At 41.9% G+C, this 23799-nt stretch overlaps 1 protein-coding gene across 1 annotated transcript in view; it reads right to left on the bottom strand.

Moving 5' to 3' along the window:
- Positions 1-13922: 13922 nt before the first annotated feature.
- Positions 13923-23799, bottom strand: part of UBL3 (ubiquitin like 3) — a 57931-nt gene continuing 48054 nt past the window's right edge. Inside the window, exons 3-5 of the mRNA XM_009926461.2 lie at positions 20735-20821; positions 16114-16191; positions 13923-15705 (exon numbers count right to left, since the gene is read on the bottom strand). Coding sequence (XP_009924763.2) covers positions 15653-15705; positions 16114-16191; positions 20735-20821 — 218 coding nt within the window. The 3' untranslated portion in view covers positions 13923-15652. The remainder of the gene's footprint in view (positions 15706-16113; positions 16192-20734; positions 20822-23799) is intronic.

The following is a 23799-nucleotide window of genomic DNA, read 5'->3' as shown; positions in this document are numbered from 1 at the left end:
TGGCCAGTGCCGCTCTTGCCGTTTGCAACCACCCATTTTTGTTTCTCATCACAGTTTGCTGGTACCGAGGAGATGGCAACGCTTTGCGCAGAGAGGCAGGGAATGATTACCTGCGGTCATCACATCCAGCTGTGCCTGTGTCTGCAGGCAGAGTGTGAGCATCCAAGAGGCCCTCCGATCTGGAGCCGTCTCTGCTAGCATTAAATAGCCAATAAAAGAAAATTTTGCATATGAGTAAGATACACCGCTGGGATGCATTTCCTCCCTTTTCTTCACGGTTTATAGGAGATGAAGAACATGCTGCACCCCAACACCCACATGCCTTCTTCGGGATGCTCTCTGTGGCAGCGACGTGCCCAGCTCCCGGCGCCAGGCGAGGGCACGCTAACGGGCTTTCTGCGTTCACGAAATCATAAAATAACGCATGGCCTCTGCCAGGACCCCTGGTTGGTTCCTGGTGAAAACCAGGGACACCAGAAAATGGAAGTGGCGCAGACAAATAGCAGGGACAAGGGGAAATTTCCTGGTGTTCAAGCAGAAGCTGCAGCCGAGTGATTTTGCTTTTCAGCCAGAATTTCACCTGGCTGCAGCCGTCCTCCTGGCTCCCCTTTTGACATGAATCCCGGTCGACATCTCACTCCTGTAATTGGATAATTACGTCAATTATGAGGGTGAGGGAAAATTTCCAAGCTTGTAGTTGCCAGCACAGCCTCCTGGAGCCAACCTCTCCCCGCACAGCCAACGCCTATGGCTCGGGAAGCCTTCTGCATCAAGGATGAAATTCATTCCCGGGAGAGATGCGCCAGGACAAACCCACGTGCGCACACACACACGGTCCACGGTCGGGGAAGGGCCAGGGCTGCGCTATGGCCCACTCACCCCCTGCTCCCCGATTTGGAGGTCCCTCCAGGTCTGTCCGTACCCACTGATGCTCAGGGCTGCGGTGGTGGGAAGCTGCAGCCCTGAAACACCACGATACGCGACTCTGCTGTATAAACTGCTGTAATTTTCTTCCCCCCCCCCTCCTTACAGGCAGGCGAGCGAACCATTTGACCCTGTGAAAGCCACGGTGCGTGCCACATGCCCGTGAGCGATCCAGGTCCCGCTCCGTGTCCCTGCTGCAGAGCCTGGGAGCAGCAATGCAGCGAGGAGAGCCCTGCAAGGGAAATGCAGGGAGCGTGGATGCACGGGGAGAGTTTTCCCCAGGAGCTCCATAAACATTATATCAAGGTATAACCTAAAGTCATCCGACAGCTCAAAAATCAGCTAAGGAGTAGCCCAAACTTGCTGGAGGGAGTCAAAGTGTCTTTGGTTCCCTCTGCTCCCTGCTGCAGGATGGTTTAGCACGAAGTGGGGGGTGCAGCACGGCTGTGGGGCAGAGCCAGGGGGGATCCAGCACTGCCCCTGCCTGAACCCTGCAAAATAAACGCTGGATTTATGCACAGGCTCGCAGTGAAGCCTAACAGCACTTTGGGGCGTTTGTGGATGTCTTATTTCTTCATCGGGAATTGCCTTCTTGTTGTGTCACTGACGGCACGTGGCCTCGCAGGGGATGGAGCAGCAGAACGAGTTGCAGCTTCCAGGGTTGGGGCTTTGCTGAGACAGATGGGGGAAATGCCTTCAAACCAACAAACGGAGCCGGGGCACGGGAATTTGAAGCTTTCTTGCAATGCGCCCAGCTCCATAGGCGAACCGACGAGCTCAGCAGTCTGCAGGAAGAGCAGCAAAGTAACTGCAGATAAGTGATCTCAGAGGTCACTGAGAGGAGGAAGGAATATATTGATTTAGGGGCTTGGAGACCACTTTCATACAGAGGATGCACAGGAAAGCCAGGGCTGTTTAGCTGAAGCTCTACAATTTTTTTTTTTTTGAAGCTGCGAGATATTTGCCAGAGGAAAAAGATGGCCCAGATAGGAAAGGAACCACCTCATATTTTTGTCTTCATTACCCACGTATTTTTTTGGCAGAATCATCCGAATTGGAGGCACTGCTAAGCGCAACGGAGAAAATAAATTATCCTTTTCAGACCGGCCTTTCTTACATTTCGGTTAATATGGATTGCCTGCCTCGCTCCAAGCTAGGAGGTGAAAGCTTTCAAGTACGCGGGGGTCCTCACCACCCACCACACAAAGCCACCGGCATTCAAGGCAGGGCTGGAGAGGGGCTTATCTCCTCCTCTTGCCCAGCGCACACACATCACCGTTTTCCTCCTCTGGCCCAGCAGAGCCCCATCAGAGGATGCTGCAGCCATTCCTGCTCCTCCCGTCCTCCCCAGGGCCGCTTCAAAGAGCGGGACTGGCTTTTTCCTAGTCCTGTGCCATCCAGTTTTTATACTCTCCCTAGTCTTAAGGAAGAAGGTTTCTGGCGGAATTAAGAATAAAGAGCTTTGGACCTAGCAATCAGCAGAATCATTTGATATCACCGCTCACAGTGGGGCAGTTTTTAATGGAAAGATCTGGGGTTTTGCCATTGTTGGGAAACCATTTGAAAATAGGTATGTACCAAGTGAGGCTGGGGCTGCTGCACATGTGAGATGGTAAGTAATGCACCAAGCTGTAGTTTGTAGATCTGACAATGTTTCAGCATTTCATTGATCTTGGGACCATACTTCAGGCTGGAAGGGACCTCAGGAGGTGTCTAGTCCAACCTGCTGCCCAGAGCAAGGTCAGCTGTGAGATCTGGCCAAGTTACGTGGGGTCCAGACGGGTCCTGAAAACTTCTGAGGACAAAGAAACAGGACACCGTCCCTGGACAACCCAGTCCGAGGTCTGGTCACCCTCACGGTGGACTTTCGGTTACCTGGCAAAAGGGCATCAGTCTCCCGGTCTGCATCATTGCAGAGGGACAGGGCTTCGCATTTGTCCCTATTGAATTTCATGTGGTTCCTGCTGACCCATTCCTCTAGGCTGCCTAGGTCTCTCTGAACGGCAGCATATTGACCGGTCACCTCAGTTTGGTGTCACATGCAGACTTGACAAGTGCACTCTGTTGCCTCATCCAGGTCACTGATAAAGGTGTTGAACTGGACGATAGACCTGTGGTACCCCACTTGTTACTGGGCTCCGGGCAGAGCACAACCCATTAACCTCTACCCCATGAGCCTGACCATCCAACTAGGTTTTTACTTTTACCCGCCTGGTTGCCCACCCATCCAGATCATAACATCCTAACTTGGATACAAGAATATGTAGGAGAGGTCATTCCATGATTTTCCCAGGGACCAAAGAAAGGGGTGACCAAGCTGTAGTTTCCAGATCATACTTTTGGCTGTTTGTTTCGGGGTTTTTTTCCCACCAAGATGAGTACAACACTTGCTTTTCTCCCAATGTTAGGAACCTCACACAATCTCCATGATCTTTCAAAGACCAGCACAGTTGTCATCTCCAAACTGTACTTACGGACTCATGATGTTACACTCAGGTGAGCATGGTGACAAATCTTCCAACCCTCTTACCTTGTGCTCTTCAGTCCTAACAACAACAGAGAGTAAGAAGATGACGGTATATTTGCAAAGCTGGTCTCTGCTAAAGGGAATACGTTTCAAAGCAAGTATTAATGAACTTTCCAAGAAGGAGGACCACGTGCATGACACTTCATCTGGTGAAAGAAACCAGGGCGTAGATTTGAGTGGCTAGTACTACTAACTCCTCCTCCTCTTCACAAATTTTGTTTTCTCTTCAATAATTTTTCAGAAGTGTGCTAACAACAGTCTTCCTGAGACCAGTACCTTGCTTTTTAAGATAGTAGACATGAAAAAGCTGTAGGAATAATAAAACGTAACAGCACCACCAGTGAAGTGGTACCATAATCACCTAGACAAACTTGTCCTCAGGTCCCTCTGTGGCTGCATTTACACCATGGGCAGAGTGAAAGAACGAGCCACCAAGAGAAAGACCACTCTCCCCTTCCAGCCCCTTGCAGGAGATCCTCAAAGGAAAATTATGGGAGGGGAAGACTGGCCCAGCCTGGATGTTGACTTACTCAGACATCCAGAGGGATCCCCATCCCAGAGGGTCTTGACTCTGGTCTCAAAAAGGACAGAGATCTCCTGAAGTCAGAAAAGGGACAAAGCCTTTCAGGGGGAAACTTCCATCACAGCTCTCACCATGTTTGGTATGGGCCAAATGCAAAAAAAAATAACTGGAGTCAAAAGAAAACTTTCTGTGAGCTACTGTGGGAATCAGACAGGGCCACATTTCTCAGTACCTTTTTCTTTTTGCTACTCCGTTCTATTGGCAATCCTTGGAGACCAGCCAAGTCTGCTTCCTGTGCTCCTCATTTATCAGCGTACACCTAAAAATCAATACCCTTGCGCTGGCTACTTCTGCTAGTGCATTATCATTTCCTGCAACAAGGATAGCTTGACAAAATGAACTTTCAGCTAATTAAAGTAAAACTGTAAAACAGTTGCATTGACACTGGGTCTCCAGCGCTCTGTAGGCCATTTTGTACAATTTCTTCTGGAGGAGACTCCAAAAGGTCTTGAGTCCTTGATCAGTCCTTTTGCAGTTGCTACCCTGGTGTGGTGCTCAGTCAGGACACTCCATCCCCCATCCATTAGTAGCAATCGCTTTGATTTGAATTACGCGAGTATCATCTAGATTCAATGTGCTGGGAGCCCTTTGCATCGCTGTCAACATAAAGGCGCTGGAAGGCTCCATGCACATGCAAATTTCACATCTGCTAATGCTAAAACCTCCCTCATGGCACATGTGGTCCTTCACATAAATGAGAATCAGCCTTTCCGATTTCCAAAATATTTGCAGCAGCGCACATGCCTGCTGAAAGACGACAGACAATTGCCGAATGGTTCCCAACGGTTGACTAAGGCGGCCCAGTCACAACGTGTTGCCTTTGAAAGGAAAGAAAGGAAATTGTACAGCAATTTCCAGTTTGCTGATAAATCCCAGGGTAGTGCGGGCTGAGGTGGACTGAGCAAAAAATCTATCAGGCAGCTGTAGCTCTCAAACAGTTCACCAGGCCAGTTAGGTTTCACAGATTTGACAGACTGGTTTGCACAAGAGCATCATATAACGGGTGAGTTTCTTGTGTTTATGTAAGGTGGATCCTCAGCTTTTAAGACAGATGCAAAAGACAGATGAGGGACCGACACAGGAGTGAAGCTAAATAGGGCAAAATCAGTGCAACCTCCTTTCCCACCTGCCCTTTTCCTAACAGGGATAATGTATCAGCTTAGATTTGTATGCACATGCTGGTAGGAAAACCTCTCTTTCCGCCTTCTCGTTGCACGTGAATATTGTCCTGCAGCTTGGCACAATCCAACTGCAAAAGGCCCAAAAGAGATGATGCATTGGAAAAGGAAACTAAGAGCAAGGCTGCGAGATGGCTGCTAGTGAGTGCAGACAGCAGCCCTCCAGTTTGGTCCCAGGTGTTTCAAGATGTTCATTTACACCAGCCCAAACTCAGTCATCACACCACGTACCTGCACATCAGCCCCCCTTCCCATCTATAATCTAAATAATTTTATGTATCGGCTTGGAGTACAGCAGTGTCATTTCCTCCTTCCCTGCGTGACTTGCGGGATGCAGTTCTCAGCTATTTTCTCTGAACTTTTCCTATGATTGCTTAGTAATGACCGTGTTAGAGCTAGCAGCTATTGCTCTGCACACAACTGCATCCTAAAAGACAGATACCTCACCTATGAGGAAAGGAGATTGACTCCTGCTGTGCAGCCTGGCTAACCAAATTCAGTATTTCCTATGTAAAAAAAAATGAGTATATAAATACCCAGACCACTGGTACAGGATCCACGTGGAGATACAAAATGGGGAAATTATTGTAGGGTCTTCCTAAAGACATCCAGAGACCTGCCCATGCAGAAGTTCCTGATAGCACCTGAAAACCTGGCAGCCTCATCTGGGGTCTGATCCAGACCCAGAGGAGAAGGCAGGACTCACCACCCCAGCCTCTGCCTGCACTTGGGCCAGCAGTCCCAAAAAGGAGCAGTGATGGAGTAGCCGTAGAGAAGGAGATAACAGCTCCTCTTGCAGGCACGGCAGGATTGATGGTGCAACGTTTGCCAAGAGTTTGTGCGACACAGAAAGGCGATTTTTCATGTTGAAGAAGTGAATTCAGTCCCTAAAAGAGGTGCAAAGAAGGGACATCACACAGGGAAAAGTAAATTTTTGTTGAATCAGGTTCAAACGCTGTGGCTGGATTTTAGTCTAGAAATGAATAATAGCCTCTATTACATGCTTCTGCATCTTTAGTGTATCATGCAGAATCTTTTTTTCTGGTTTTCAGTAGAAAAATACTGTTTTCATGCCAAAACTAGGACAAAAAGTCAAGCTGCTTTTACACTACTGTAAAGCTGACTAGAAGTGCCTGCTTTGGTATTTATCATTTGGCGAGACACTATTCTCACATTTAAGAAAACGACAGGAAGCACAAATATCCTGACGCAGGAATGGCAGCAGGTACAGGAGGGAAAATCCTGATCTGCAGATGCCGCAAGCACCTCACCAGGACGTGGCAAGAACATCCAAGGAAAAGCCACAGCCTCTGCTCGACATCTCCTAATAAACCCAGCTCTTCTCCCTTGGAGTATTTCTTAACACAAAGCTTTTTTCGCCAATAGAAATTGTACTGCTATAAAGAAATAATAAGCTGAAGAGCTGCAGTTGTAAAGGACTATCAGATGTCGAAATTCAGCACCTGTATCCAGGAATCAATATAGCCTCAATATGACAGTCTGCAAAATCCCAAAGTGCCGGGAGCAGCATTATTTACAACTAGCCTTTCGTTGCTGATGCCCAGGCACTGCGGTACCCGGCTTTCTTCCCCAGCCGAATTGCACTCAGCCTTTTTTTTCCTCTTCCTCCTCCATTAACCGTGCTACCTTTTGCTTTGGAAACCGGCATCTCTGGCTGCTATTCCGCTTCAGGGGATGCACGATCTTTTCATTGTTCCACAAACACTTTGGTTTAGTTTTGGCTGAAAACCCTTTTGACGTATTTGGCCAAACCGTGCAATTAGGGATTCATACGCCTCTAATTTAAACCTCCTTACGCCGGTGAGCGCGGCCGCAGGCAGCTCCACCGCGCAGCTGCCGAGCCCCCCGCTCCCTCCTGCTCACGCCGGTGCCGGCGCGGCTGGGGCTGCCCGACGCGAGGCCGGGGGCACCGGAGGGCTATCAAATCTCATCGTCTTCTCGCTCGGCAGATAAAAAGCTCCAGTCGGTGATTTTGCAAATCCCACTGGCTTTCCTCAGGGAAAGGTCTGGCGAGTCGGGGAGCGTTCGTAGCTACCAGAGTCCACTGCATGTGGGTGCCCTCAGTGTTTTATACGGAAGGTCACCTTCTCTCTCCTCCTCAACACCCCAGAGGTGCAGGAACTGAACCACTCGCATTTAAATACCTCTCAGCAGCTGAAAAGGCGACTTGTGCATTAGATGCCAGTTAGGTTGTGTTCTCAGAAGCTTTATTATCTCCAGGCTCTTGTGTTTGCTCTGACCTGCCAACAGGAAAATTGGTTTTGTCTCCGTTTTTCATTTTTCCATCTAAGAAAGGAGAGGTGTCGCTCCAGGTTTTGTAATCAGCCTGCAGGGATCAAAGGAACCCTTCAGGTTTTCCCTGGCAGCAGCTACATTGCACCCTAAGCAGGACACGAGGAAGCTCCACGTTGGCTCTCTGTTGGCCAACTCTTCCCTCTTGGAGCACAGGGGAATAACCTCCACCTGCCCTCCACGCAACTATTTCCAGCAGAACTGTTACCTGAAAAAAACGGAGTTGAGTAACTTCTGCCCACTGGCTCCCCTTTCCAGGAAACGGGAGGAAGGTTCTTTGCTAAATCAAAGGGGATTTAAAGATTTAGATACCACTACACCGACCCAACATCTTTCAGACGACTTTTCCTAAAGCAGCCCATGAACTTGTGCATGCAAGCCTTGCCGCAGCCGGATCCTCCCATACACGCAGGGAACACAAACGTACATCACCGACAAGGCAGCTCTCCTCAAAGGCAGGGTGGGCGTTTGGCACGTACGCGGGCAGCAAGTCACCACACCTTCCAGCTGCCTTAATTTCCAGAGGTAACGAAAAGCTTCTTGGTGCCTGGCCGCAGCCTCTGGAGCTTAACCATTAATTTTCAGTTGATTAAAACAACCAGGCACAGAAGCGCGCGCACGGTATTTAACACAAACAAAAGCCTCCTCGGACCTTTTAACCACCAGGCAGAAGAAACCATGTCTTTGAAGAGTGACACAACCCACGTCAGCCCCACCAGCTCTCAGGGGCAGCCCCGTGCCAGCGCAGCGCTCACCTCTGCAGCAGGGGCAGAGCTAAGGATACTCCCGACCCATGTCTGCTCTCATGATTAGACCCGGGAAAGCACCCCAGGGGTTATGGCCTCCCTGCTGCAGGAGGGGCAGCAGCTCTCACCAGTTTGATCACCAGCGAGGTTCTTCGCTGCAAAACTCAGTCTTACCCAACTCGAAAGAAGCAGATGCAGCTGGAGCTGGGGCCTGGCCACAGCGTCATCAACGCTGGGTCTGCCCTTGGTTTGGAAGCTCAAAGCGTGTTTCTCTCCTCTAGGCCGTTCAGACTACCCATGGACAACCAGAGCCGTGAAGGACTCCTGTCCGCAGCTCGGCAGAGGTGGCTGCAGAGGCACATGCTGCATCCACGCTGGCGATGGCTTTTTCCAGTCCTTGCTGTGGACTCAGCTCAGTAGATCAGGTGTCTGGTGGTGATCGCTGCCATCTGCAGCCAGAAGCAGCAGGCTGGGAGAAAATCCGAATGATGGGGTGCTCAAAGGGTTTGGTGATGAAGGCAGAGATGGTCATTGCTCAGAGGACAAGAAAAAGAGAGTCTGAGGCAGCCTTCGTATCTGTTTGTTGAGACAAGACCTTTCCTGGGAGGCTGGGGGTCCTGGTCACCAAAAGGTTTGGCTGACATCACTTAGTTAACGCAAGAGCGCAAGAGAAGACTCTTGCATATTTGCTTCCCAGAAGAATACCCCCTGAATTTACTTCACTGAAAGACAGAAAACTCAGCTGCGGGTACAGTCGCGTGGATTTGGCAGAGTTCCCTTGGCCGGACACTTGCTGACTTGCCACATGGACATTTCCTCGTACTTAAGACCTACATGTTTTTCATCTCGCGCCGGTGTGCGCAGTTGTGGTGCTGGCTTTTCGGTCGGCGAGGCTGTGGGGTGTGAGCTCCCTGCCAGCTCCGCTGCCTGCTACAGCAGAACCGTAACCTTGGCAGCACCAGGGATTAACGATCCTTATTTAGAGACATGCGTGAGTTGCAGAAATTAAAGAACTGAAACTCAATCTTTCTTTAATTTAGCGAGCACAGGTAACAGACAGATGCAGGTAACAGACACCGATACGTATTTCCCTGTCTTGGTCTGGAAGTGCAGTATCATCCATCCAGCATAGCTGACTTCCAGTATCATGGATTTATTTTTATATTTTTTTAAAATCTAACCTCTGCAGGCAGTTCCACTCTGTTATTCTGCCCCACAATGACTAGTGCAAGATCCCAATCCCCTTTTTTGCCAGGCAACAACTGAAAGCCTCATGAAGCAATCAAATACCATCCCCTCCTGCCCCTCATTCACAACCTGAGCCACACCACCCTGGCAAGAAGAGTCACCTCTTTCCCACAGCTGCTCTTTGTGGCATGGATAGCTGCTGGTGGGTGAATTTTGACCAGCCATTTAATGGTTGATCCTATGACAGGCATCTAAAACTTCTCCCATTATTGCTTCCTGATCTTTAGTTCAAAGAATAGATAAAAGCACATGTCCTGGTTTCAGCTGGGATAGAGTTAACTGTCTTCCTAGTAGCTGGTACAGTGCTATGTTTTGAGTTCAGTATGCGAAGAATGTTGATAACACTGATGTTTTCAGTTGTTGCTCAGTAGTGTTTAGACTATAGTCAAGGATTTTTCAGCTTCTCATGCCCAGCCAGGGCACCTGACCCAAACTGGCCAACAGTGTATTCCATACCATGTGATGTCCCATCTAGTTTAGGAACTGGGAAGTGGGGGGCAGGGATTCGCCGCTCGGGGACTGGCGGGGTGTCGGTTGGTGAGTGGTGAGCAATTGCCCTGCGCATCATTTGTACATTCCAATCCTTTTATTACTACTGTTGTCATTTTATTAGTGTTATCATTATCATTATTAGTTTCTTCTTTTCTGTTCTATTAAACCTTTCTTATCTCAACCCCTGAGTTTTACTTCTCCTGATTTTCTCCCCCATCCCACTGGGTGGGGGGGGAAGTGAGTGAGCGGCTGCATGGTGCTTAGTTGCTGGCTGAGGTTAAACCACGACAGCACGAAAAGAAAATTGTTCTCTGTTTCATCCTGTTACCCTGCCTCTATATTAAAAAAAAAAAAAAGTAGCTGAAGAATATTTTCTGGTAGAAAAGTCAAAACATTTCCTAGCTATGAATTCAGCGTCCTCTGAATTGATAAAAGCAGGGTTGCTTTCATCTTGCACTGCTCAAGAGGAGGCCCTAAAGAACTGCAGGCAGTTTACATTCTCCACCAGCTGAACACAGGAACTTACTCCCTCAAGCTTGCTCCAGGAAAGAACGAACATCACCTTGACTCTGACCAAAAGTTCTTCTTGTGAAGCAGCAGGTTTGTAGAAACTCTTACCAGGGTACACGATACGCTTCTCCTGCACAGCCTGGGGCTCCCGTTATGGAGTTGCTTGTACATAATGGAGGTGGTAATATGCCAGAAATATTTTTTCCCCCCAAGAGTTGGGCTCTTCATTGAAAATTAGCATAATTCCTGAAGGATAAAAATTACTGCCTTGTTGAGAAAAAGTTGTTCTCACTAATTATAATAATTCTGAAAATTCTATCAATTTTCATCAATACAATGATCCATTTTCCTTTTAAATCTTGCTCCGCTTTTCTCCTCAAATTACTTCTGGTGGAAGTGAGTGCCACTGATTTAATGAAAAATGTTCCTATTGGATTTGAATTTATCACCTCTGCTTTAAAGACAAATATAAAAACTGGGCCAATAAAGTTACAAGACAAAAATAGAAGTTCCCCATCCATTTTCTCTGTGTTAGTCATAACTGTAGCTATTTTAGCCGCTCATTCTTTTCAATCTCTCTATAATATTTCTGCTGTCTCATTATTTTTGTTATCATTTTCCAGACCTTAAGGAACTTGCAGTACAAGGTGTTTGCCCATGATGCCCAGAACTCAGTTCTGGACTAATCCAGGTAATTTTAGAACTCAGAGTTGTGCGAATATTTTGCTTTCTTTAACTATGCTGTCCTTTACATTCAGAACTGAACTCCATTTGTCACTGTGATGCATTCCACAAGCTTGATAGGGTACCACTAAATTTTCCTTATTTTTTTGTGATCTTGACTTTAATAGCCTTCGCCGTTTTCTATTTCACCGGTCATTCCTTTTCCAGATTAATTAAAAAAATCCCTTATAAATTAAAAAAAAAAAAAAAACCAACAAAACCCCAAAACAACAGCCGAAATAACTATTGGAAAACCCCAGAGCATAAAGACGGTTTTGTAATTTTACAGTCTAGTATAATAAATTGATAAGCAAATTAGCTATTACATTGTAAACCTCTTCACAGGTATGTACACATGGCCCAGAAGGACAAATATGCTATTACCTTATGAGGATTTTTAACAACTTACTATCATGACTCTTATATTACCGCCAGACTCTTAAATAACAGCAAAGGCCTTTTATTGTGCTCTGAAAATAAGCTTGATACTGACAAGGTACAGCCAAGATAGAGTATCTAGGAAGAACCTAAGTACTTCAGAAGTAGTAAAAGGGGTAGGAACTCTCCATTAAGAATCTTAACAGATCTTGGCATTTCCTCTGATTTAAGCACAGAAGTCCCATTCGTGTCAATGGAGCAACTTCTGTTAATGGTCTAAATGCCAATTTACACAAGACATGTAACCCAAAATCTGCTTAAGCTTACCCATTTAATTAGCATAAAGTTAGTGAGAGTTCTAGATGGAGAAGCATATCCATCTTCCTATCCACTTCTTGAAGTAAGATTTGTACAACGAATCTTATACGAGCACACACAGAACCACAAAATACACAAGTTCTACTTCCCCAAAGAGCAGCAGCAGAAACTGCAGACTTTTGGCCAGCCCAGAAACGGCTGCTTTCCTTCTTACCTGTAAGGCAGGAAGGAAGCTTTTACAGAGCGCCATATATTGCTCTTCTAAATTAAATCACTGTTCGTCCTGTTGTAAATGCAGCGTACTAAAGAAAGGTACTCAGAGAACACAGGGATCGGCACTGGATTACTATCAATGCAGCACTTTAGCAAAGCCTTTAACGTTACAGCGGCCATACTTTCTTCCTCTAGCAGCTGAGCTAATCCCAAAGACCATTTCAAAAGTCTTATTTTTGCTATCATTTAAGAAAACAGAAGTTACAGAGTACTTTTACTGCTATCAGATATTATTCCTCACGTGTGTGAATATTAATTTATGATTGATAACCCACACAATGGAATGGGACATAGATGTGGTCCCTTCATGGTATTTCAGAACATGAAGGGCTTCAATTCATCTTCTCCTTCCCTTCCTTCATGATATCTATTAACTCATCCATAGGGAAAAATATAATTTCTATCTAACAGTGAAAATCAAATGTCAAACTCTTCAACATATTATCAGACCATCCAACAGCCTGACCCTGCAAAGACTTAGCTTTAATCTTTATGGGCTGCAAGTATCCTCTTGACTCCAATAAATGTAGAAGAGAAGCACATGCGTGAACTTTAGCAAGGCTGAGGAGTCTGGGATTAAGGGCTACTGCTTTTGTTTTGGCAAATATACAATCCATAATACAAAGCATCCATGGAAAAAAAGCACAAATCTTTTAGCAATTCTCCCCCACAGTTCTCCACCCACCTCACACCAGAACAGAAATGCTTTGCAATGGGCAGAACTCCGACAATTTGCAGGAAAATTAAGGCAACGGTTCTACCCGCTTTCTGCAGAAGTTATTTTGGCAAGCTCACGCTTTAAATGCCAAGCAGCATTTAAGGATTTGCTTGGACATGTGAATATATGCATCTTATTCATCTTAACAAAAGAGAACTCCACATACTTCGCTATTCAAGCTCACCAAATATTTCAACTAGAAGCTGCTGGATTTTCATGTATTTATACTGTATTAAGTACCCAGCTACTTTTTCAAACCAAGATTACATTTCGAACATTCATTTTTCAAAATCAATGCATCTAAAAGACTTGCTGAACTAACAAAACATGTCCTGCCTCAGCCCATTTCTTCTTGTATTGTCATAGCCATTTCCCATCTGAGCCTGCGTTACTTCAGTGGTCAGCATTTTGGAAAAGGGAAGTTTCATTTTATAGTTAAAGATGGTAACATGCTCCTAGTAGCTTTCTCAAGCTGATGTTTATCAAACTTCCTTTTTAAAAATAAGAAGGTTTGTGTCCCTATAGTTAGTTATTTAGCAACTATACTGCAGAGTACAAGGAAACCATCCCCCTGCAAGATTCATTTAGGCAATGAGCACATAATAATGCTGTTATGTCAGCACCCAACACCCTAAGAGGTATGTGTATACTCTTCCCTATAAGTAAATGAAGACTACAAAGACTTACAGTATCAGCACATAACTTCTGTGAGGTACACCAGGGCGTGACATGGCTGTACATTTGCAATTGCAACTGTCCATGCTCGCGTTCTTCTCCAACAGAAAAAAAAAAGCTCCGGGCCACTTCTTTTGACGTGAAAGGAAAACAAAACTGAAGTGATAAATCGCTTTAGCAGTTTTCAGCAGGTTTTGACCCACCCCCCCTTTTTTTAAAAATAAATAGAATGGAGTCCATCCTTAAGTTTCCAGATTAAGAAGTATTCTTAAAACTAGTTACATACCCAATTACAACCCTTAAAACACCACCAAAATGCACTACAATATTCTTTTATTTAGTTTACAGAAGAGTCTATCAGTACAGGTTGCAGAAAGAAAATGTTTAGTGCTATTTACAATTTGTTTTAAAACTCTGCTCTATACAAATTTAATTCTGATCAGTATGAACAATATTTTTGTAAATCTACTGCATATAAAGCATTTCATCAAAGCAGTAACAATGAATAAAATAAACTGATTACATTTGAATGATGCCAATCATTCGAAAAAACAATTACACAGAACATCTGTAAGAGTTGTGGACACTTAAGTACAGAACACAATGTCAACCTGTGACTCATTTTTTTTTTTTAAAGACTAAAGCTATTTATATGGAATATTGTTCTATTATACTACACGCCAATCTATATTTAACTTCTATAGTTATGTATTTTATAAGATTTTTATTAAATATATTCTACACATATTTGTAATTTCACCCAGGAAGAATTCCTCCCCAGTGAAAAAATATAAAATCTTTTATATTTTTTTTTATTTTTATTTATTTTTATTTTTTACAGGTTTAGATGAAACTAGCTCATGCTTTAGTGCTGTGCAAATTTCTTTAGCATATCAACATTTAAATTATTGATATGAAATAAAAGAATGGCATCCTTTTTAATTATGTATGCCTTCAAAAATCAGCTTCTGATTTTAATACAATTGCAAGCACTAATACCAAATGCAGATTACGTAAAGAAACAAAACTAGTACTATGGCAGAGGTTTTTCTTTTTGCTTTTTAAACTTTAATAAGTTTGAAGTCTCTAATGAGTAAGCATGACACTGGACACTAAGGTACAGATGAGAAAATGACTGAAAAACACCAATTGCCAATATTCAAATACATAAAATTGATTAGTAAATGATGTTTTCTAATATTTATGCACAATAATAAAAGCCTATGAACTACAGGAAATTACCCCTCCCATATTAAGGCTAGGAAATGCACTCTCTGCACTGGTTTGTGCTGTCTGAATAAGCACTCAACTAACGTACAAGAGCAGAGTGCACGCAGTAACGAAAAAATCAGTTTCGTCAGCCCTCTACAGAGTGCTTTTAAATTACAGGCACATAGTTTTTTGTTTGTTTGTTTGTTGCAGTGAAAATATATATAGTTAGACTTGGTTTAGTTAGTATTCTGTGCCAGTTCGGCCACCAAGGTTGACTTAGGTAGAATTGACTTAACACTTTTTCCTTTGATTTGGCCATAAGTGAGATTTAATTATAGATATACTATTTTCCAGTGTTGCATTATACATTGTAGGTTATTACTAGGTGTCTCAAATATTGTTAGAGATTGTTGTTGAGAAATATACTGTCAACCATATTTAGTGCAAATTGCATCTAGAAAGCTTGACTGGTTAGATCCGGTTAATGGAGATTTTTGCGGTAGCAAAATGATTCCTGCTATGGAAAAGAACACATTAACTTTTCTGGAGATTGAATTCTTTCGAGAACTGATATACTGTAAGATTATTCAACAAACAAAAAGCAGGAATTTAAAAAAAATAAACAAACAATGAAAGTGTTCATAGATCTTTCTCTTTAAAAAAAAAAAAAAAAAAAGACTAATGAGACAGTGTTCGTGTAATATTTCAGTTCCATGGATTTACAGACAGGCTCTTCCTACAGGTGTTTGAAGCAAGGTAGGGCCTCTTCTATTCCAGCAGCATGAAAGACAAAGACTATATTACATCACACTTAGCAGGTAAAGCTAACAGGGTTTACAGGATTACACAGCAATTGCTTTCTCCAGTTTTTTCACGGTTCCTTTGACCTGTGGAACAAAAAGAAAGTTTTGCTTACATGCCATTTCTAAAGCAATTAGGTTGTTTTGTGTGTGAGTATGCTTGATACAAGTATGTTTTTTATTATTTTTGGTAAAAAAATTATTTATTAGAATACACATGCGCACATAACTGAAAAATAAATCAGTAGTTTTTGACAATAAAACTGAAAGCTTTTAAGGTTTGAGTAAATTTCTGCATTCTACAAAAATGCTAAACCAGAAAGTTAATTTCTTAGTTTTCTATAAACAACATGTACAAAAGCATTCCATTACTTGCTTCACAAAAGACCACAAGGACTTGACTTTTCTCTGCTATGAAATACTCAAAAAGCCTGTAAGAGATCTGACTGCTTTGCCATGTACTTGAGTAGGAAATACCTCTAGCGCACAGCGTACCTTGAGAGTTTGGCTCTGGCAATGTCTCTCTAGCCACCAAATGCATCACTGTTGTTTTGCCAAAAGGAAGTTTTAACGCTGCAAAAGGCAAAAGGGAAATTTATCAATACAATACAGCAGTCGTCTTTCTTCAAAATACCCAACTGAAACTAAATATAATTGGATTAGCATCTGTTCAAAAGTTATACTGTTTGGTTTGAACTGCTTACTAAACAGATTTATGAAGGGATTTCTGGCTAAAGTTTTGTAGATCAAGGTCTTGGGACCTGATAAGAATCACTTAAAACACTGTGTTCTTAGAGACATGATATTCCTGTCAGGAAACTTGGCCTTCCTCTTTTGAGTAACAGTAGAAGTGGGCATTCATGCCAAGACTCAGGTGCTAAGCTCTCTTTACTGATATGAATGCAAAAAAGTGGCTAATTCAGCCACTAAGTTGTTACTCCTGAGACATCAAAACACTGAGCCACTACTACAAAACAGATTTTCCTAAAACATACTTTGATCCATGATACAGGTTTTCTGAAATACAAAATGTCTGCATCTTGCCTTTAATATTAATCTGTAACATCAGTTGCATGTGAAAAATATAAAATTTAGAACATTTTAAAACAGATAAGGTAGTTCTCACAATGCTGCCTTTGTGAGCTTTAGTAACACAAAATAACAAAATTGGAGCTTTCCACAATTTGTTCTGCTTGTTTCTGAAACCGAAATGATCATTTTCACATTCTAAGTATACCAACACAGTGCTGTATTTGTGGTTTTAGCACTGTAGTATGGTATTTATCAAAACTTCTAGTTTCCTTGAAACGAAAGGGTTCTCTGTTGCTCATGATATTTAGCAGATTCTCATTGCCAGATTCAATATTCTGAACTTTGACTTCTTCTAATTATTGGGGGGTGAGGGGGATGGGGGTTATTTTTACAAGTTCTTTACATAACTTTAGTTTTGTTTCCTCTCTCCAACTCCTAAGATTAAGCATCTTCCTTGATTATTTTTCAGAGAAATCTAAGGTAAAGATGCTCTAAGTTTTGTCCTCCCCCTTTATAGAGGAAAAAAAGTTAGTGATAAATGTAACAATAATTTAACCCTAAATAAACAAGTCATTTGGACTTGAGTAGAATTTGTCTTCTCAAATTCAATTTACATCTTCTATTTTCACATACAGTGCACCAAGGCATTTTAAGTGAATAAATTAATAATGAATGTCCAATAAACCTGAATGTAACTGAAGAGAAAAATGCCTCTATTTTAATCACTACAGCATAGATAAAAATTCAGTAATAAAAAAATAAACAAACAAACCTAGTATTTTGTTACTACTTGTATTCAAATACAAGCCTACAGCTACAACATTGCTATTAAATCATGTTCATTGCCTAAGTATTTTCTGAAAAAATGCAAGTTACAATTAAAACAGAGGTGTAAGCATTGCTTGCACAGCTCCACAAGCTTCTTTGAAGTAGCTGTACTTTGGGAAAAGCCATCTCTACAGAAAGTCAGATCTGAAAGTTGCTTAGTTTACTTGATGCACTGCCTGTGCCTGCAACTACAAGTTATTGGTAGCTTAAAGTCTGACAAGGATGAAGTATTTTGGGTACTTGATTCTGTGGTACAACTGAAAACTCTGCAAAGAGCGTATTAACAGTCCGTTAAACTCAATGGAAAAGGATTGTCTTCATGAAAAACTCTTACGAAGCCATTACAGAAAGAGCAAAATAATACAAACTAATCACATTAGGGACACCTTTCACAAAATCAAGATACTTGAGGATACTTGATTAGTGAGCTGTGGAGATTAATTATTTACAGTAATCAAGTAAAAATATGCTAATACTTCAATTAACTAATTTCAGCTAGTAGTTTGCATAGTTCACACAAGTTCTTATTAGCAATTTCCAGCTTCTTGCTTGGACCACCATGACAGAATCGGAGCACCCTAACCTATGCTCAGTAATCATTTCTTGCTCTTGTCTTCATTCTCTCAACCCTTTCTCTCACTTTAACTAAACTTATATTTAATACCTTTCCCATCTGCTTAATTCCACTTCTATTCCAGATCTTCTATTGGCAGAACTTACTTTTCGCCACCGCTTTCGGTATGCGTATGGCACAGGGTGGGTTGGCTTCCCTTCCCCCCTTCCCAATAAATAAGGAAGTAAAACATTGGTGGTCATACCATTATCTAACAAGAAATGGAGAACTGTCAGTTATGTATTACCTCCCTTATTAATATTATTTCAAATGCAAACTGCAGACCAAATATTTAGCTAAAGGATGAAATTTCCTGTTGGAAGCTGAACAACAGACTCTGACTTGCTAGCTAACTCCCCAACCCTTCACACAGGCAGGACACAACAAAACTGTGGCTCAAGCACCGCAGGCAAAAGCGGCATGGCAACCTTTATAGAGGGGTCTATTTTTCTTTGCCACTTCCAATGCCATTAGCTCTACTGTTCTTGTAGTGGCAGTCCATTCAGAGAAGCTGGCAAAAGAGATGGTTTCTTTAAAATATTTTTTTTCACTCAAAAGGCAGTTTTTCCTATCAATTTGTCATTTTTTCAGGCTTCCTAGTTTATAGGAGTCTCAAATTCATAAGACGCTATGTCGACATGTGAGGTTACAACAAGAATGTTACAATGTCATTTTTAAATGTGAACAAAAATGGACTCCTGTTAAAAAAGAAAACACCAAACTGATTTCTTGGAAACTTTTGTTTCACTAGTTGATAAAGTACTTTCAGTACACAGTAGGTCCAAATTCCAGTCAATGTTTCCTAATTACTTAAAGCAAATAAAACACTAAGTGCTATAACTCAGTTATAGACAGCTGCAGATAGAAAAGCTTAATGGAACCGTATTATAACAGCATAAGAAACTAAATATTGTATTTAGCAAGAAATTCCCCCCCTCCTCCCTTAAGATAACTAGTTCACTTAGGGTTACATCTAACGAACACCATAAACTGAAGCAACAGTCTTTTCAGGCTGCTTCATGAATTGCTGTTCCCCTTTCGGCTGTATAATCTTACTCTAGATAACTTCATTAGTACTGAAGTAAGCCAATGTTTTAGGGATTTTTTTTTCCTTAAAACAATACAGCAACAAAAAGATCTTTGAAAAACACTAATATACATATAAGATCCTTAGGGTAAAATCATGATGATTAAATTGCAATGCATGAATGATTAAGAATGAACTAAAATGCCCTAAATCCAAGTAAGTGTTCAAAATCCATAGACCTGAGTTAATGCAAGAGTCAACAGCATGCAGCTATTATTTTTCAGCTTAACTCGTTAACCACTATATTAAATAAATTCTCAAAGTTGTTTTAGATTTTAACAAATGTCACTAAAGGGAACAAGCACTGGTGGTCAAGAGTAACACCTAGAGATGAATGGCAAAGAAAATCCCATTTAGCTATCCTTGCCTGGAAAATACAGGGTAAGATTAGCATCTCTGTAACTGCAGAGATGATCCAAGACTTAACGTTTGTCTTTCAACCCTACTCGAACTGCTACTAGCTGCACTCATTGGCACTTGGTAAACATACAAATTAAAGGGTGAATAAAAATTTCAGAGTTCTCCCAGCTGAATTGACCATGATCTTGTTTGTGTATATAGCAGCATTAAAAATTGATTTATATGGAGAGTAAATCTATTCTAAAAGTACATCACTAGCCAACATCAGTAATGGTAGAAAGCAAATCAATAGCTATATCATCCCAGTCACTTCTTCATAGAAAGACCACCATAAGCAGTCCAGAAATATTCTTTTCAGGTTCACCTTAACTTCAGAAACATTTCATTACTGATTTTGTATTATATTCTCCTCTCTGTATTGCACTTAATTACCAAATGCATGAACAATCTGAACGTACAGAGAAAATAGGAGTATTAATTTATTTTTAAACTGGCACAGAGAAGAGACTCTCATTTTGTTTAGTCATTGATATAGTTGATATGCACACTGGCAACTTTTATCTACACAAGGAAAGATCATTGTTATAAATTTGTGTCATATCTCTATCAAAGATACCCATCAAAATACATAATTCTAGTAAAAACTTGCCACAAGGGGGCATAGTTGAATTGCATTTCCTTAGCATATGACGTGAAGCCATTTACTTTTGTTTTCACATAACTATGCAATTGTATCCCTGGGAGAGCACTGGACAGCAAGAATGCTTCCCCTCATTCTCATTCATAGGGTGTCTTCCTTCATTGCACTAAGATTTAAAGTATTGTTTAACCAATTGTCATAATCTTTATCAAGCATTTTAAAATGCTTAAGACATTTATGAAGAAATTTACCCTGCAAGTGCAGTGTAAGCCAGGTGGAGCAAAGTATCCATTTAGAAAGACAACAAATAAAAGCAGTATTACTGTTCCTTTATGCAAGAGGAGACTTGACTTGCCAGGTGGTACCTCCCAAAGTTTAACAACTAGTGGTAACAAGATGGAAAAATACACAATAAGATACAATGTCACTCTATGTAGAAGAAAAATAGTACATAGCAAGCCATACTGTGATCTTGAACAGTAAAGTAGTATTTACTGCACTGTAAATAAATATCCCCTTTGCCTGGCTGTAACATGGATGAAAATTATTTTCATACCTCCTAGTGTCACATTGCCATGAAGAAACCTCCCTTGATAAATAAGCCGCAAGATATTTGGACTGCTGACTTGTTCTTCTTCCCAATCTGAAGAGAAGAGAGAGAATTTTCACAGTTACGTTGTCATAAAAACATCTTTTGTTATTTCTCTCACCTTTACCCAGGAAGAAAACTAAGAACAGGACTCTTTTGCACGGAATGCTAAAGAGAGAGCACTGAAGATACAGAAGGATAATTCAAGGCGAGCACCCCTGAAATCTATTCTTAATTTTACTATTTGACATTGGGCATTAAACACAGAATTTCATGCCTGCAAGCATAAGTACTACTAACTTACTTCACAGATTGCATGAGACATTTAGCACATATATCAAGTCCTACACAAAATATTTCATAAATGCAAGTTGCCTCCTGAGGCTTAATATCCACTAACAGCTAAAACTGCCTTTATTTCCTCCCATTCAGAAGATTCTCAAGCTGTACCCCTCACCAGTTAATTGTCTAACTGGAGCTGCTCTCCAGCAACGCAAAGCGGCCACACACAGAGCAAAGGCGCATGTGATGGGTCATTTGAAACGGGATTCTCAGATCACAGCCCTGAAAACGCTCCGCAGGCTGCTCAGCAGTGTTTGATGATGGCCAGATCCAACCAGTTAAATATCCAGAGGGGGCAGTGACCTGAGCAGCCCTGACCGGTCACTGCGGAGAGCCTGAACAGAGGGCTCTCGCAGAGCACACACTGACTGATCCATTTGAAGGAACTTCTCAAAGGACAGTCCGTGGATGTTTTTATGTGGCAAACAGCGATTCGGGAAAAGCAAGCACGCGTTTTCCTATAATGCATTTCCTATAATGCTTAAGCCGTCATAAATAATTTATAGGCTTAAATGATCTTTTCCTACTCTTTTACTGTTCCCTGTCACAATGTGAACAACAAATAAATATGCACTTTGCTTTCAGAACAAATACCATAAAACCTTGAAATGCTGAATTTAAATGGGCTCTCTGGGAATACAGCGTTTTCTGTTTCTTAGCTGACCAGATATCTGGCAACAGCTGTTCACAAATGTTCTCTCTTTCTGCTTTTGTAGTGTTTATATACCAAAATGAATATTCAGCAAGGGATCACGACAAGCAACAGAAACCAACCTGTTCACTGGGAACATACAATTAACATATGGGCAGTAGCAACTGGCACCACAAAAGGACAAGAACTGAAAAGGGGAGAAGGGGAAGCATTTAAAACAGAAGCCACGGCTGCGGAGCGTGCACGGAGAGGCATCTGGTGCGGAAAAGCAAGCAGGCAGAGAGGCGGGCAGCAGGAGCCATCGCAGCCCCAGAACACGGCGGAGGCAGGGCTGGTATCAACAGCAGACGCTGCAATATCCCCGGGTGCTGCCATGTGCCTAGTTTATAAGATTAGATCAAATTAGGCAACCAAAGCTATTTGAATTTCAAGTATTTCCACTCAGGGTCTGATTCAATTGTCTTGCAATTCAAGCACATGCCCTTTTTGCTCTGCTGTGAAGCCGGCTACATTAGGGATCTGAATTATCACACTGCTAGAGTAAATGATTTTTTGGAAGACACCAGATTTATTTAATTTTTTTTTTTAATCCATACGTTCTGAACTCCACTGTACTATGGCTGTAGAGAGAAGTTCAGCCAGTTTACAGAGCCACAATGACGTAAAACAGCAACCAAAAGAAGACAAGACTATATTTTGGCACAGGTATTTGCTCATTGTTAAACTGCCAATTTACTCATCCTTTTAAGTTTTGCTTCTTGGCTGGCAGTCTGAAACATGTCTTTCTGACATGACTTCAAATTTTAATTTCCACTGATGACTAAATGAGCCAAGGATAAAATATTTACCTACTACTTTAAAAAAAAAAAAAGTTCAGCAGATAATTGCTGTACAAGAAAAAAGTTAATATTATTTAGATGAAAATGGAGAGGAGGAAGAGAGCAGGTAACCTACCTAGATGATATACTTTAATACAAATTTGGCATTTTCCACTACAAGTCAAGATATCTTTAATTAACAACTGTATTGCCAAAAGAGGGGAGGTTTCCCTTAATCCTGCCAGCATGTGACTGAATATTTCATGACTTTTTTTCCCCACAAGATCATGACAAGTCAAAATGGTAGTAAAAACAATAATTTCCTATCATCTCTCTTTCAAGGAAACTTTAGTCTTCATCAAGATTTCTCAAGACCTGTGGCAAAGAGCAGCTCTCAGTGTTGAAACAGCTACTGGGCTAGTATTTGTGAAAACGTATACACTACTCTGAAATAGATTTTTCCTCAGTCTTTTAAATTGACACTATTCTTCTTTGCACAGGCAATTAAATATTCATCAAGATTTAGAGCACTCTCTCAGGACAGCAGGCATTTAAACTGAGGCTTTCATGTCCAGTTCTACTTTTCTTGTTTTTTAAAAAAAGAGACTTTAAAGTCTGGGTTTCTTCCCAAGTCTGAACTCAGAATCTGCACTTTCAGTCTCTTCACAAGACTGGGAACATGAGACCACATGTTCAGGAATAATCTTGAGTAAGAAGAGAACAGTTCTGCCTTTACTAATTCAGATAAATGTACGCAAAAAACATTTGGTCACAACAACTATGTTGTAGGCACACATTAAAATGCGCACAGTAGCTACACAGTTGCTACATCAACCACATCTCTTAGTGTAAAAGTGTTTTACATCTGTACCTAATACTTTGGAGGACTAAAAACCTCCTCCTTCATTACATATTTTACTAAATACATAATGCTGCGTCCCAGCAAAACAAACAGCAAGCAAGTCCCCTGAAACCCTGTTGTTCCTGACCTCAAAGACCAGTTTAAGGTCTAAAATACAGATTATCAATACTAAATCTTTGGCATGAACTATCATCCACCATACCTCCTTGACAAAGGCACCACAGAAACAGATAATGCAATGTTTTAGTTTGTATAAATAGTAGTCTTTTTTAACATCAAAACAGTAACCCAAATGAAGTCCTGTACCAAAAGAAGCATTTTCTTTCACCATATGCAATGCTATGTCTCTCTTCTGGCT

Source organism: Haliaeetus albicilla, chromosome 20, assembly GCF_947461875.1.
Source record: "Haliaeetus albicilla chromosome 20, bHalAlb1.1, whole genome shotgun sequence".
NCBI classification, from domain to species: Eukaryota; Metazoa; Chordata; class Aves; order Accipitriformes; family Accipitridae; genus Haliaeetus; species Haliaeetus albicilla.
The sequence above is the reverse complement of the archived record's forward strand: the minus strand, read 5'-3'. Positions and strand labels throughout refer to the sequence as shown.